Source organism: Myotis brandtii, unplaced genomic scaffold (genome assembly GCF_000412655.1).
Source record: "Myotis brandtii unplaced genomic scaffold, ASM41265v1 scaffold471, whole genome shotgun sequence".
Classification (NCBI taxonomy): domain Eukaryota; kingdom Metazoa; phylum Chordata; class Mammalia; order Chiroptera; family Vespertilionidae; genus Myotis; species Myotis brandtii.
Genome location: NW_005367989.1, coordinates 2,524,512 through 2,538,589, shown reverse-complemented (window position 1 = coordinate 2,538,589; position 14,078 = coordinate 2,524,512). Strand labels below are relative to the sequence as shown.

General features: G+C 39.0%; 1 protein-coding gene across 1 annotated transcript in view; it reads left to right on the top strand.

The window, feature by feature from the left end:
• Nucleotides 1-14,078, top strand: part of COL19A1 (collagen, type XIX, alpha 1) — a 312,484-nt gene that overhangs the window by 227,552 nt on the left and 70,854 nt on the right. The window contains exon 19 of the mRNA XM_014547409.1: nt 6,954-7,007. Within this exon, the coding sequence (XP_014402895.1) occupies nt 6,954-7,007 (54 nt within the window). The remainder of the gene's footprint in view (nt 1-6,953; nt 7,008-14,078) is intronic.

The following is a 14,078-nucleotide window of genomic DNA, read 5'->3' as shown; positions in this document are numbered from 1 at the left end:
TCCCAGGGCTTAGCCCAGGGCCTACCATTTCTAAAGCAGAAGTGTTGATACTTTCCCCAGTTCTATCCTTCTCATTCTCATGTAATGTTTTCTTCCACCTGCTTTGCTCTCCTTCTTTCTATTTCTTCCATTCAAGTCTTTATAGAAAAACTTCGTCTAAGAATGTTGACCTAAATACCTTCATTGACTTATTCATCATCCAGAAAAACTCATTAGATTCTATTTTCCATGTGAAAAAACAACAACACTTGAAAGCATCTACTTAAGGATGAGGGCACTTCCAATTTTGTGATTATGTCAGTGTATTGGCTAAATGAATGTTATATGCCCTTCTGATTAGCTTGAAATAGGAGTTTTTCCAGAGCTTATTTCTGAGTTCCCACCTTTTACAAGCAAAGTTAACCTCAACATTTGATTCAGAAGTAGCTCCATTTCTCACACCCTCATGCTGAAAATGAGGGCCCTGGATCTGACTTTCATAGGAATATATTAGAGTGGAACAGCTCTTAGACTTAGTTCTACCATTTGTTTATTGTGCGATTGGGTTGGGGAAGGGATCTCTCATTTTGTTCCATGTCATATGGAGAATATAATAATATCCACCTCACTTTGGTATTAAGAACACCAAATAAGATCATGTGTTTTGCAATCACATCACCCTGCCATCCAAGAAAATATAAGTGAAAACACTTTTAGAATTATACTGAGCTGTCTAAATATGAAGGGTTAGTTTTACATCTCCCAGGAACATTTGCATTTGAGCTGATGATAAAACCCAATGCCAAATAATCCAACTACCTTTATGGAGTTTTAGGCATAAACCAGAGAAAGTAGGTAGGATACTTTGAGGAACAAGAACTCCTTCTCAGGAACCTTAAATTTTACCTAATACATGTGGTACATTCCCATTGTAATCCCAGAAGGGGAAGTTTAGGTCTCTGTATTGAAATGTAAACATAATATAAACATCAGTGAACTTTCTCCTGACTTCAGAAATAATATTTGCAGTTTGAGCATTTTCAGCAATTTTGTGGCATCTCCATAGTCACAAAAAATTTGTAGCAGAAGCATTCTCAGAAAAAATAACCCATTACAAAATTACAGTTGCTTAACCTACATAATTAAGTCCCAAGAGAAATTGAAAAATTCTTTTAGAGCAGATATTTAAGATAAATAAAAGGATCTGTGTTTAAAAGAAAAAGGAATTGGTTTCCCAAATATTTTCCATCTAAAGCGTATTATTGATTTTTCTTTCAGAGTTAGAATACAACTTTCTAAATTGTAATTCTGGTAAAAAGAAAAAAAATCCATTCAGCCTGGCCAGTGTGGCTCAGTGAATGAGCATCGACCTATGAACCAGGAGGTCATGGTTCGATTCCTGGTCAGGGTTGTGGGCTCGATCCCCAGTGTGGGGCGTGCAGGAGGCAGCTGATCACTGATTCTCTCTCATCATTGAGATTTCTATCTCTCTCCCTCTCCCTTCCTCTCTGAAATAGATAAATATATATTTTTAAATCCATTCATAAGCTCTTTCCTACTTAACTGGAGCTCGCTGCAGCTTAGTTTTTAATTATTTAGGCAGATTCTTAGATCAATCTCAATCTATTGGCCCTGTTGTCTGTGAGTTTGGAAGCAGCAAGACCTCCGCTCTGTTTGCTGCCATTTCTAACTGAAACCAAAACCAACAAGCAAGAAATTGGCTTTCCCCTCAGATTTTTTCTTGTACAAGTAATTATTCTACTGAATTAAACAAACATTTGATAGGATAAGAAAATTTATACTCCTTGCCTGCGAGGAATTTTCATTCCAACTGGAAAAACAGGCATGTTCATAAGCCACTATAGTCAGAGTACAAGTTATACATAATGTTAGAGATGGAAATTTATATGAGAGAAGAACTTTCTGACATTAGCTTTTCCAGGAGACTGTCTATTGAAAGGTGCTTCATCTTCCCATTCCTGTGGATGAATTTAGGCTTCATAATATTTATTTTAGTACCAAGGGAAAAGAAATTACTGACCTCTGCCTTTTTTTTTTCTTACTGGCTTTTAGAAAATTGGGACCATTTCTTGAAAATTAGCACAAATGACTTTACAATAACAAACTTTCTATTTGTTCTTATAACAAAGCAATTTGGGGGCATGTTTGAAGAGAGTTGACTAGTACAACTTTCTTCACAGAGGTTTTTGGTATTTCAGAGGTTGTTACTGAAGTTAATTGGAAACCCACAGGGCCAGAGGCAGGTAAGTGTAGCCTGAAAATTCATATTTGTGAACCCTGAAAGGAGTTCCTAATAAGAGGTTGAAAAGCTATGGTGCCTGCAGAGTGGCACCCAGATGGCTCAAGGAGACTAGCCAGCAATATGAAGAACTAAAGGACGCAAGGGAGAAAGGAAAATAGTTCAGGAGGGAGGATCAGAGGGGGAATAAAATAGTTGGCTGAGGAGCCAGGGAGATCTTGATTTAGAATATCTACGGTGTGCTAAAGCTGAATCAAAGGACCTGAACCTTGACTTGCACAGAGTTTATAGCAAAGATCAGGGAAGGGGAAAAAAGGCAAAAGTTGAGTTCTTCAAACTAAGTGTGCTACATCAACTGGCTGGGAATGAAAATGCAGCTGGGACCAGGACTAAGGAAGTATGGTTTTTAACTGAGAACGTTTCCAATCTTTGATCATGCAAGCAACTCCTCATTTTTACACTACCCATCTGATGATGCTGGTGTCAGATATATTTCTCTATTTTCCATCTTTATCTAATAAGATTTCAGCGCCCCCCCCCCCCAACAAAAATTCCTTAAACTATTGATGAGTGTATACACTCCCAAACTGAATGTAGCTTCAATTCACTTGTTCACACTAGATATGGTTCTTTGCAGTAAGAAACAACAACAGGCTCTCTCAGGTAATTACACCTAAGTAAAGTTGGATTCTGAACAGGTATATCTCTCTGAAATTCATTTTAAAGCTGCTCTAGAATTGTGTACCCATCACTTTAACCCAGATGTCCTGTGTCTCCCAACCCAGCACAAATAGAGTGAAGCAGAAATGAATAAAAGATAGACACTACATGACCATGATTTCTGTATCACTATATTGCAGGTCACCATCCTGAGCAAGATTTGGGACATTTTTTCTTTCTATAAACCTGCAAATGGTTTTCCTAGTAGAGCTCCTGCGAGCATTAGTCAAGACTGATGTGCCCTCCATAACTGACCTCTCTTCTCCACTCATCCTGGGTCATCTATGCATCCTTTTGACGAGTCCTTATAATTGCAAACCTCAGAGAAAGTGACCTCCCAAGTGCCCTGGAGCATCTACTAAAACTGTGTGATGCCAGGAGACCTGTCACTTATCACAGGTCTTTACTTCTCCTCCCTCAGAGTTGATTGATAGTCTACAAGACTGACAGCTCTTGCTAACGGAGGAAACAAATGGCTCTTTGGATCTTCTCCAACTGTGCTTTTGTGCCAGAATAGAAAATAGCACAATAGCACATCTCTTGAGGAATGTGGCTAATAGGACAGCCACCAATTCCAAGACCCCAGGGTCTATATTGTTTTTCTTACAGGAAGCAGAGTTGCTCTTGGCATTTTTGTGCAGAGTGTTTCTCTGTGGTCACTGTCTCCACATTGATCAAGGTTGTTTGCTTCTGACAGTTTGAGAACAACCGTGAGTGGCTGCTGTACTGACTGCAGTCAGCGTACAGGTAGACAGCCTGAGGACTCTGCTGGTATCTTCTTTCAGTCGCTGCAGGGTTTCTTCAGCCCCCTGGGAGAGTTTGTGTGAAGTATTGCCTGCAGGGTAGGCTGTTAGCTATAAATCTCTGTTACATTAAACTTGAAATTTGTGGTACCCAAAGTATCCCAGTGACTAAAAGAACAAGGAAGAAAATGTCATCATAAATGCTCATCAGTCAATTAAGCAAGTGGAGACTAAAATTTCAGATTGACCCCATTTGGAGCACTACTTTGTGGATATGACATTTTAATGCAAGAACAGAACATATGAAAATGTGGCAGTAACTTTTATAGGGTTTATTAATCCTGTGGATATCTGAATAATATTGTTCAAACTTTTCTATTGGCCAGTGGCTCTGTTCCGTGAGCTATGCTCTTGCTATTGTTTTCAGAGCTCTCCTACCCTATCCCCAATGATACACTCAACAGCCAGGTCAGGATTCCAGATGAGGAATATATTCTGTATTTATGAAATACACCTGTGTGCCATAGGCAGATAGCCAGTCTGTAAAAGATCAGACCCATTCTCGCCCAATTTTTTTTAAAGTTATCACCATCCTGTTATTTTTACTGTTTTCATCCATTTACCTGTTCTGTACCAGAAAACCCCTCTCACACTGTTTGATGTTCTGCTTCTTTCTCCTTACTCCCTCCAGGGCCCCCTTTGAAGGTGCCCACTTCTTATATCCTTTGACCACCTGCTCTCTTAACCTCTGCAAAGATAGGATGCATTTTAGTACAGTTGTGGATTAAGAGGAATTTTTTGTAATATTCAGGCATAATCTTCCTATCATGTCTTGAGAGATTATATGCAGATAGATGGGAGATGCAAGGAACAGCTATCCACTAGGACTACATCTACAGGCAAAGTTCTTATTTCTTCCCCTCCTGCATCAAGCATGGTCTGGCTCATGAGAAGTGCTGAGTACCAGTTTTGTTGATTTTTTTTTTCTCAATTTCAATATGGGAAGTAGAACATGGGAGAGTGATCACCTAGTATTCTCAACAGCATGGTCAGCATGATAAAGAAATTACTGCAAAAATTATTTTAGGCTGAGAGTCTGCTTTTAAGTTAAGATGGTAGAGTTTGGGCCCAGGCTGCCTATGTTAAATATTAGCCCTGCCACTTACCAGTGGTGTGACCTGGGGCCAGTTACCAATTTTAAGCCTCATTTTCTGTACTATTGAATTGGAAATAACAATGGTATGTACCTCATGGTGTCATTATGGGGATTAAATGAATTAATCCACATAAAGCCCCTGGTATAACATCTGGCATACAATAAGCACTATATATTTGCTATTATTATTTTATTGATTCTTTTGCTCTATTTCAGAGACTCTGTTATTAATTGTTCTGCCACATTTGGGATCCCTAATTATAAGACTCTCATATTAACTAGATTGAATATGTATAAAGCAAAATTTACCCACCGCATCACTATTCTTTGTTCTAACTGGCATTATTAACACACATTCACCATCTACCAAACACCTACTAAGCATATAGTCCTGAGCTACCTGTTAATGATACTACATGTGGTATCTAAAACTTCTTACCTCATTATATAATTGCAGATGGATCAATGTATATGGAATCTCATGTCTCATGAGTTTCAAGAACAAGTTTTTAACTTGAATCTTCTTGGCTGGAAACTTTGTGCAGCAATCTCCAACTCAGTGATTGCTTTCCTCATTACTTCATCTAACTGACCTAGGTACTTTACACAAAGCTGGCTGACAGAAAGAAAAAAAAAAACATGAGCAATATATAATGCGATGAGAGTTCTTTTCTGACATTAGCTTTGTTTTTACTTCAGCAAGGTAACAGCATCATTTGTCTTTCCAATCACAGACGGCCCCATTACTCAGGAGGCCTATTATTTTCTTAAGAGTTATACCAACCTGCTTCCAACATCCATCACTACATCTCTGTGTCCTCTACATTTAGTGGCACAATGCAAAGGTTTCATATTGGAAGAGATCATTAGTCACAAGTCTTTCCTAAGAAATACCAGTCACAAATGTTAAATGTTCATTTTTTCAATGTTAGCTAGATCCGTGAGTGCAGTTGGCAATGGTTCCTTAAAATTTTTCACCATTTTTTAAAGCTTTCAATACCTTTTTTAAAGAATAATCTTTATTCAACAGTAATGTTTGGTTTACGCAATCATAATCTTTCTTTGACTTATCTTCTATGGTAAAATGTAAATAATTTTTTTCTCTATAATATTTTCTCCTGGGCATTTTAAAGATCTATGAAATATTTTAAAAATGTTTTTATTTATTTCAGAGAGAGGAAGAGAGAGATAAAAATATCAATGACGAGAGAGAATCATTGATTGGCTGCCTCCTGCATGCCCCCTACTGAGGACTGAGTCTCCAACCTGAGCATGTGCCCTGACTGAAAACTGAACCATGACCTCCTGGTTCATAAGTTGACGCTCAACCACTGAGCCACTCCAATGGACTGCAATCTTTTACTTTTAAATAGCGGCCTCTCTGTTGGCTTGAACTACTTGATTTAAAATAATGCTAAGCTTTGTATTGTCTTATGGCTCTCTTCCCAAAGTGTAATCCCTGAAAAAACTAAAAAAACTCTTCTCTTTCTCTTTTTGCAAATTTTAGGGGAAATGCCTTTACATCTTTGCTGTCTCCCCAAAGCTTACCATAGTGCTTAGCAAATGTTTCCATGTAAACTGAAAAGAATGTTTAAATATCTTAAATCTGAGGTCTTAGAGCAGACATCTTTTCCTCGCCTGAAAGTCATGTGCAACCCATTCAAAAGGGTAAAGCAATAGAAACCATATTTTCCCATATTTTCTAAGTTAATAACAAGTGGCCACACATTTCTATAACACATCAATCAAAGCCCTGTGAAAAGTGTCAAAAATAAACTAAAGCTAAAATCTCTTCCCTTGAAGAGTTTTATGGGCACAATTCCTTTTAATAAAAATATGCTGATGCTGACCTTCTGGTGAAATGTTACATGTTCTCATTAAGGACCTCTCTGAATTCATGCAGGATTTAACCTTGACATACCTTTAGGAACCTGATGAGTTAATGCTCCTGTAATTCTCCATTAATTGGAATATTTGACTAAACATACTCTTTCTTTTCCTTAACTAAGTTTTCAAGAGTTCTTAGATATATTATTTAAATTCACATTGTTTGGTAAATGTTTAGGTTTTTATTTTTTATTTGTTTCTAATACAGGGACCTCCTGGAACACAAGAAATGCAGCAGAATCTTAGTGGATATTATAACAAGGTATGGCCTTTTTTTCACATATTATATACACAGAGATTTCATGTGATCATATTTTTTAAATTTTATTATTTTTTTAATCATCACCCTAGGTATGTTTTTATTGATTTTTAGAGCGAGAGAAAGGGAGGGGGGACTGTTGTGAGAGAGAAACATCTATTGGTTGCTTCCCGTATGCGACCCAAAAGGGATTGAACCCACACCTTTTTGGTGTACGGGACAGCGCTCCAAGAAACTGAGCCAAACAGGGCTATGTGATCATATTTCTGGAAAACAAAACACACATACTAATTCCTAACTGCTCAGACTTGAAACATGATCACATATTCTTAATATCTTTCCATACTGAAAATATTTCCAAAGAAAAGTATTTTGCTCAGTATCTTTTTTTCAAAACCAGGATTTTTTTAATAAATTAAAAAAGTTCACTTCAAATTTTTAAAATTTGCATGCAAACAATTAATGCAAAAATTATATTTCACCATTGATAATGTCATATATCTAGTTTCTCTGAGGACAGAGTTATTTGCTACTTTGAAGCTCTGGGTAACATAATGACTGATAGATTTCTTATCAAAACCAACAGGTGCTACACTAAAATGTCAAGCAAATATTTACATCCCATAGGTCAAAACAGGGGGTCCCCCACCTTTCAATGAGAAGCCACTTTTAACTTCCCCAAGGTTTTTAAATTCCAATTAGGATGGATGGAATTCTGACATGGAAGTATCTGAGAGGCATAAGGCAAGACAGTTTTGCTTCTTCTCCAAGGAAGCACAACTGAGGGAGAAGAATATGTGTTGGCAATGAAGTAAGACTCAGAGACCTGTGTGAGACTATTGATTGACTCATCATCATCCAATAGCAAATATTTGGGGGTGTAATCACTTGCTGTGAGGCATTCTGTCCACTGACGAGGGTCCCTTTCATACGTAGTAGCTTATCATTGATACGGTGCTGGTAATTGTGCCTCTGCACAAACAAATTCTGAGACACTCCTCTAGTTTATGCTTTCCTTTCCTATAAATTCCTGACTACTGCTATTCCTTTTTGTTTAGAAATCCCAAAGAGACATCATGTGCTAGCAGAGGCCTTAAAGATAGCAGGCACTCAGAAAAGTGTTTATTAAATGACGGGCTAATGCATTTTTTAAATCCCAATTCTTTGTTCATCAGATTAAGTTCAACATAAAGGCCTAGATCATTTGGGGTTAATAAATTTAAAGTCAAAAGTGTGGAAAGTTTGTTACACTTCTTAAGTAAGCTTATCTTACATTTTCTCATTTACTTAGATTTTCCAGGGAGAATTATATTAGGAATCAAGTTTTGGTATAATTAAACACTTTCTGAATAGATGTATACTAGCTTTTTCAAAACATTAGGACTTGGCACAAGTAAATAAAAGTAAGTGAATCATGTCTAAAATTAATAAAAATACAATGCTTTTTTGTATTGACATCTATTATAAAATAGGATTTATCATAAATCCTTCAAAATAATGAGAATTAGTTGGCTCTGATGTCACAGTGTCAGCTAGAAAAACCTAGAGAACACACTATATTACTTTCATTCTTAGTATAAAATTTACTAAGTTGCGAGTCAGCTACTTAAATATTTGCTATCCCTTGCAAAACTTTTAAAGCTCATATCCTTAGTTTATCTTGCCAATGAGTTGGTTTTCCCTTAAATGAAGATATATGAAGCATTTATATTTTAGTCTAAAGAACGTAAATTTTTAAGCATTAAGGTTATATTTCAAAAAATGGGGGCTGACCAGAGCAGATGGGTGGAGGGTCTTGCTGATAGCAAACCAATACTTTTTTTAAAAAAATTTTTTATTGCCCTAGCTGATGTGGCTCAGTTAGTTGAGAGTCATCCTGTGCTCCAAAAGATCACCCATTCAATTCCGGTCAGGGCACATGCCCAGGTTTTCGGTTAGGTCTCCAGTGGGGGTGCCATACTGGTGGCAACAGATCGATGTTTCTCCTATTGACATTTCTCTCTCTCTCTCTCTCTCTCTCTCTCTCTCTCTCTCTCTCTCCCCTTACTCTCTCTATAAAAAAGATTTAATAAAAACATAAAACAAAATTTATTGATTGATTTTTGAGGATAGAGGAAGGGAGAGAGAAAGAAACATTGATTTGTTGGTCCACTTTTTATGCATTCATTGGTTGATTCTTGTGTGTGCACTGACCAAGAATAGAACCCACAACCTTGGTGTATCAGGGTGAGGCTCTAATCAACTGAACTATCCTGCCAGGGCCAATAGCAAGCCAGTACTTTGAACTCAGCTAACTGATTCGCCTAAGAGAACTCCAGCTATTCTTATTGCCATTACAGGATAGGGGCTCCCAGGTTTTACTCCACATGTGCTCAAAACATGGCTGTAGAGCTGGAACCTCACTGGATAAAAAGAGAGAGACCATTGCTTTTCTTCCCCAAATGATGCATTATTGGCACTTAGCATCAGAAGGCTTTAGACCCATATGGGAATTAATGCAAGGCCACTTCCCAAACACTTCACTTCGTTTCTTTCTGCAAAGAGTTAGAGCTGTTACATTGATAGAGGTGATGCCCAACATCCCAGTACCTACACTGATGGAAAGATAGAGGTGAGGCCCAATATCCCAGTACCTACCCTGACCAGTGTTTCTGAAAGGCAGACACACCTCCTCACCCTCAGCTTCACAGAAGACAGGGCCAGATGTGCCATAATGTGTGAGAAGTATGTTTTCATTTGGCAGTGTTCCCCCCACTCCCACCACCCCATCCCATACCCCTATCTACATATTTTTGCATACTGAGGTTCTTTCATTCTGCACTCAATGCAAGCCAGATAGTCTGGCTGTAACAAATGAACACAGAGGGAGGGGGGTTGGGAGGGATTCAGAATGAAACTTTCATGGAGGTTAAATAATGGACCATGGATTGAGATATAAAAGTGACATTTCAAGGTTAAAATAATCTTCCCTTTTGAATTGGCATTGATTTATGTATTTCTGCGCTCAAGTCCTGAACCTCATCTCCTCAGCTCAAAGAGGCTACAGTAGTCGGGCAGCCTGAGCAGCAGCTACCTACACACGCCTTTGGGTCCAGTTCAAATGCTAATTCCCCCCCCCCTATATTTTTTTTTAAATCATCAGAGGGAGAAGGTCATGCCTAAAAGACCCTCTCCCTGCAACACAAATCCAAAAGCGAAAAGGGAAGAAAAAAAGAAAGTAAGGAATAGAGAGAGACTAAGGTCGGGGAGATTATCCAAGTGTATTTATCTGTATTTTCTCATGTCCACTTGAGGATGCAAAGAACAAAAGGTAGAAGATTTCCCTCTCCATCACAAAAATAATTGGCAAAACAGCTGCTCCCAATCTGCAAGATTGTTTGCAAAGAAGCAGCAACGCTGAACATTTTCTTCCCCGTAAGGAAAATCTGCTCACTTACCAGCAAACTCTTCATTGTCTCCAGCTCTGGGGATTTTCAGAAGAATTTGATAGGCTCTGTCAACTGCTAAAGCCATCAGATCCAGAGCCCCTTTACAACATTGTAGATGGAGGATAAAGTGTTATCTGTGGAGGCCACAGACTGGCATATTTTACATTTCATACTGTTTTTATAGATCCACAGTGAAAATGTGCAGTTGTGCTATCTTACAACCTCACCACACTCAGTGAAATTTGCAGAGAATCAGTCTCAGTTGTTGGAGATTGATGCTGTGTCCCCCAACAGCCAATTCTGGTGTTCACTTCTTCAAATTGTTGATCCAAATAAAATCCACCAATTTGCTAGCCAAATAATATACTTTTCTTTTCAAGTATCAAATCATAACTTCACTTTAATATTCACAGACTAGGAAGGACAGAAAACCTTTCTCCAAAATCAAATAGTCAAGGTCTTCCCAAGTTGTGAGTTGAACCCAACAATGGCACAGGAAGTGGCGGCTTCCTTGGAGACGCCAGAAGCAACTCTCTGGGCCCAAAGATTGGGAAATAAAATTTAAGTCCTAACTTCCTGTCTCTCCCTGTACTGCAAGACCCAGGAGCGTTGGAGAACATTGGGAATTGAGGCACAGATGTATCTTAGTTTTGGATCTTAGTTTTATTACAGAGAACCCCGAAGCTCTCCTGGGTTTCCCCCTCCCCTCTGTGGTCCGCCACTCTTGGAGCTGGTGAAATGGCTTCCTGCAAGAAACTGAGAGGTTGGACTTGAAGCCAGTTTTAGGTCTTATTTTCAAGGCCACGTATTATATATTAACTTGCTAGGACTAATGTAACAAAATATTACAAGCGGAGTGGCTTAAACATCAGAAATTCATTGTCTCACAGTTGTGGAGCCTGGAAGTGCAAGATTGAGCATGTCAGCATGGTCATGCTCTCTAGGAAGGTGTGCAGGAGGCATGTGTTCCAGGCCTCCCTCCTGGCTCCTGGTGATTCCTTGGCTTGTGGCAGCATAACTCCCACCTTCCCATGGCGTTCTCCCATGTCTCTGGTTCAAAGTGTGTTCTTATAAGGACCCAGTCATATTGAACTAGGGGTCTACCTTACTCTAGTATGATTTCATTAATTAATTACCTATGCAAAGAACTTATTTCTAAATAAGGTCACATTGTGAAGTACTGGGTGTTAAAGCTTCAACATATGAATTGGGGGGAAAAACACAATTCAATCTGTAATAGATCACCTGTTGTTGTTTTTTAATGTTATGTTCCCTCATGCTTAGGATTTTATAGCAAATTCCCTGAGGGCTAAACTGGGGGGTTTTTAATGACCCTATATCCTGGAAGAGGGTTCATGTCCTTGGTCTCTTTTATTATATTGAGCCACAGGAAACTGCTGATATTTGACTCTTTAGGCTATAAAAATGGCCATCTCTTATGGTTGAACCTATACACGTTTAGATATGTTCCCTTCTTTCCAGAGAATACCCTCTCCAGGGCCATTGAAATAGCTTGAAAGTCTTCCCACTTGCCTGAGTGTACATTTCAAAGTTCTATTCACCATAATCCACAAGAGAACAAAGGACATCCCAGAATTCTTGAAATGGGCAGGCTAATTAGCACTTTCCACCCCACAAGCCTCACCACTGCACTAGGAACTTTTAAATAAAAACATTCAAATTCTACAGCTATTATAGTTATTCAAAAAGCGTATAATAATGCATTCAAATAACATGACACCAGGGTACAAAAATGACCTAGTAAAATTAGAATAGCATCTGAGGCAGAATTGCAGGTTCCCAGAAACACAATAATAATATGTCTTATTATTTCACAGTAATAATGTCTTATTATTTCACAATAATAATAATATGTTTTATTATTTCTGTAGAGCCAAGTAATTGTCTGGTGCAGTTATCTTGAGAGAGTGGAGAAGAGAATCTTAAATGTCAATGAATAAATGCTCCTGAAGTTCAAGTTTGATTCTGCATTGAGTATTGTTAGCCTAAGAATGCAAAAACACTTATAGAGGCCATGCGGATCCTTGATTAGATAGATTTCCTGGCTTAACTATTGAGTGAAGCAAGCATGTGGTGCTCTGCTAGGAAGTAAATGACCCTATTGTTTTTCTGGGTGGAAAAGCCACCAGGAAAATCAAAATTTTAGAATAATGGAGTATATGGATAAAGTAATATGACTTAGTACTAAAGGGGCATTTCTTCATTCCAACCACAGCATCTTTGACACCTCTAGGTTGTTGGAGAGGAAGATCTAGAGGGTGGAATGGGAAGGATCTTGGTCCATTTGAGAAGTGGAGGGAAGGCCATTACAGCTGGAATTTCTGAGGGAGAAGAGTGGCCGAGATGATGCTGGAGAGGGAAATGAGTTCAGGTCATGCCAGGGTTTGATGGCTTTGTTAAAGTTTAGAAGGAATGAAGTTAGGATGTCTTTTAAAGATCTCACTCTGACCTTATTTAGAGAATGTGTGTGTGGGCAGTGGAGCAAGAGTGATTATAGAGGACCATCGAGAGAGCTACTGCAGTGATCTGGCAAGACATGATGGTGGCCTTCCCAGAGTGAAGGCAGGTAGCGTGAGAAGAGGTTTTGGAGACAAAGGCCATCAGACTGATTGTCCTGGAGAAATAAGTAGGATGGTGTTAAGAAGGACATGCAGATTGAAGAAGGAAGCACTCCATGGAAGGGAGAGGATGAATTCAGATTTTCTTTCTTTCCTTGGCTTTTTTTCAATTGTAAAACGAAATTACCACTCATTTTAACAAGTCAAACTGAAGACTTACACTAGGAAGAAGTTAGTCATTCTCACACTTCTGGACTAACGAAAGTTAACAGGATGATATAATTCTTACATCTTTCTCTCTTATATATGTATGTGTGCATTTGTTGTATTTTTGTTGTTATTGTTGTTGCTGTTAATCCTCACCCAAGGATAATTTTCCAATTGATTTTTAGGGAGAGTGGAAGGGAAGAGGAAGGGGGAGAAACATCGATGTGAGAGAGACATATATCAGTTGCCTCCCGCACCAGGGCTCGGGTTCGAACTGGCAACCCAGGTCCGTGCCCTTGCCCAGGAATTGAACCTGTGACCCTTCAGTGCATGGGCCGATGCTCTAACCACTTAGCAATGCCAGCCAGGGCTTATATTTTTAAATTCAGTTTTGAACTTGCTGAGTATGAATTTCTTCTAGATTTTGCAAGTGAATACATCAAATAGAAAATTATATATATACACTAGAGGTCCGGTGCACGAAATTCATGCACTTGGTGGGGGGTCATCCCTCAGCCTGGCCTGTGCCCTCTTGCAGTCCAGGAGCCCTCGGAGGATGTCCAACTAATGGCTTAGGCCCACTCTCCGCCCCCACCACTGCACTCGCCAGCCGTGAGCCTGACTTCTGGCTGAGCAGCGCTCCCCCTATGGGAGCACACTGACCACCAGGGAGCAGCTCCTGCATTGAGCATCTACCCCCGGGGGTCAGTGCGCATCATAGCAACCAGTTGTTCCGCCGTTTGGTCTATTTGCATATTAGCCTTTTATTATATAGGATGAGTCAAAACTCAGAAAGGAGACGTTTGCTGTGTTTATACTTTTCTCTGTGTTTGTATGATGGATGACATCTAAGCCATGGG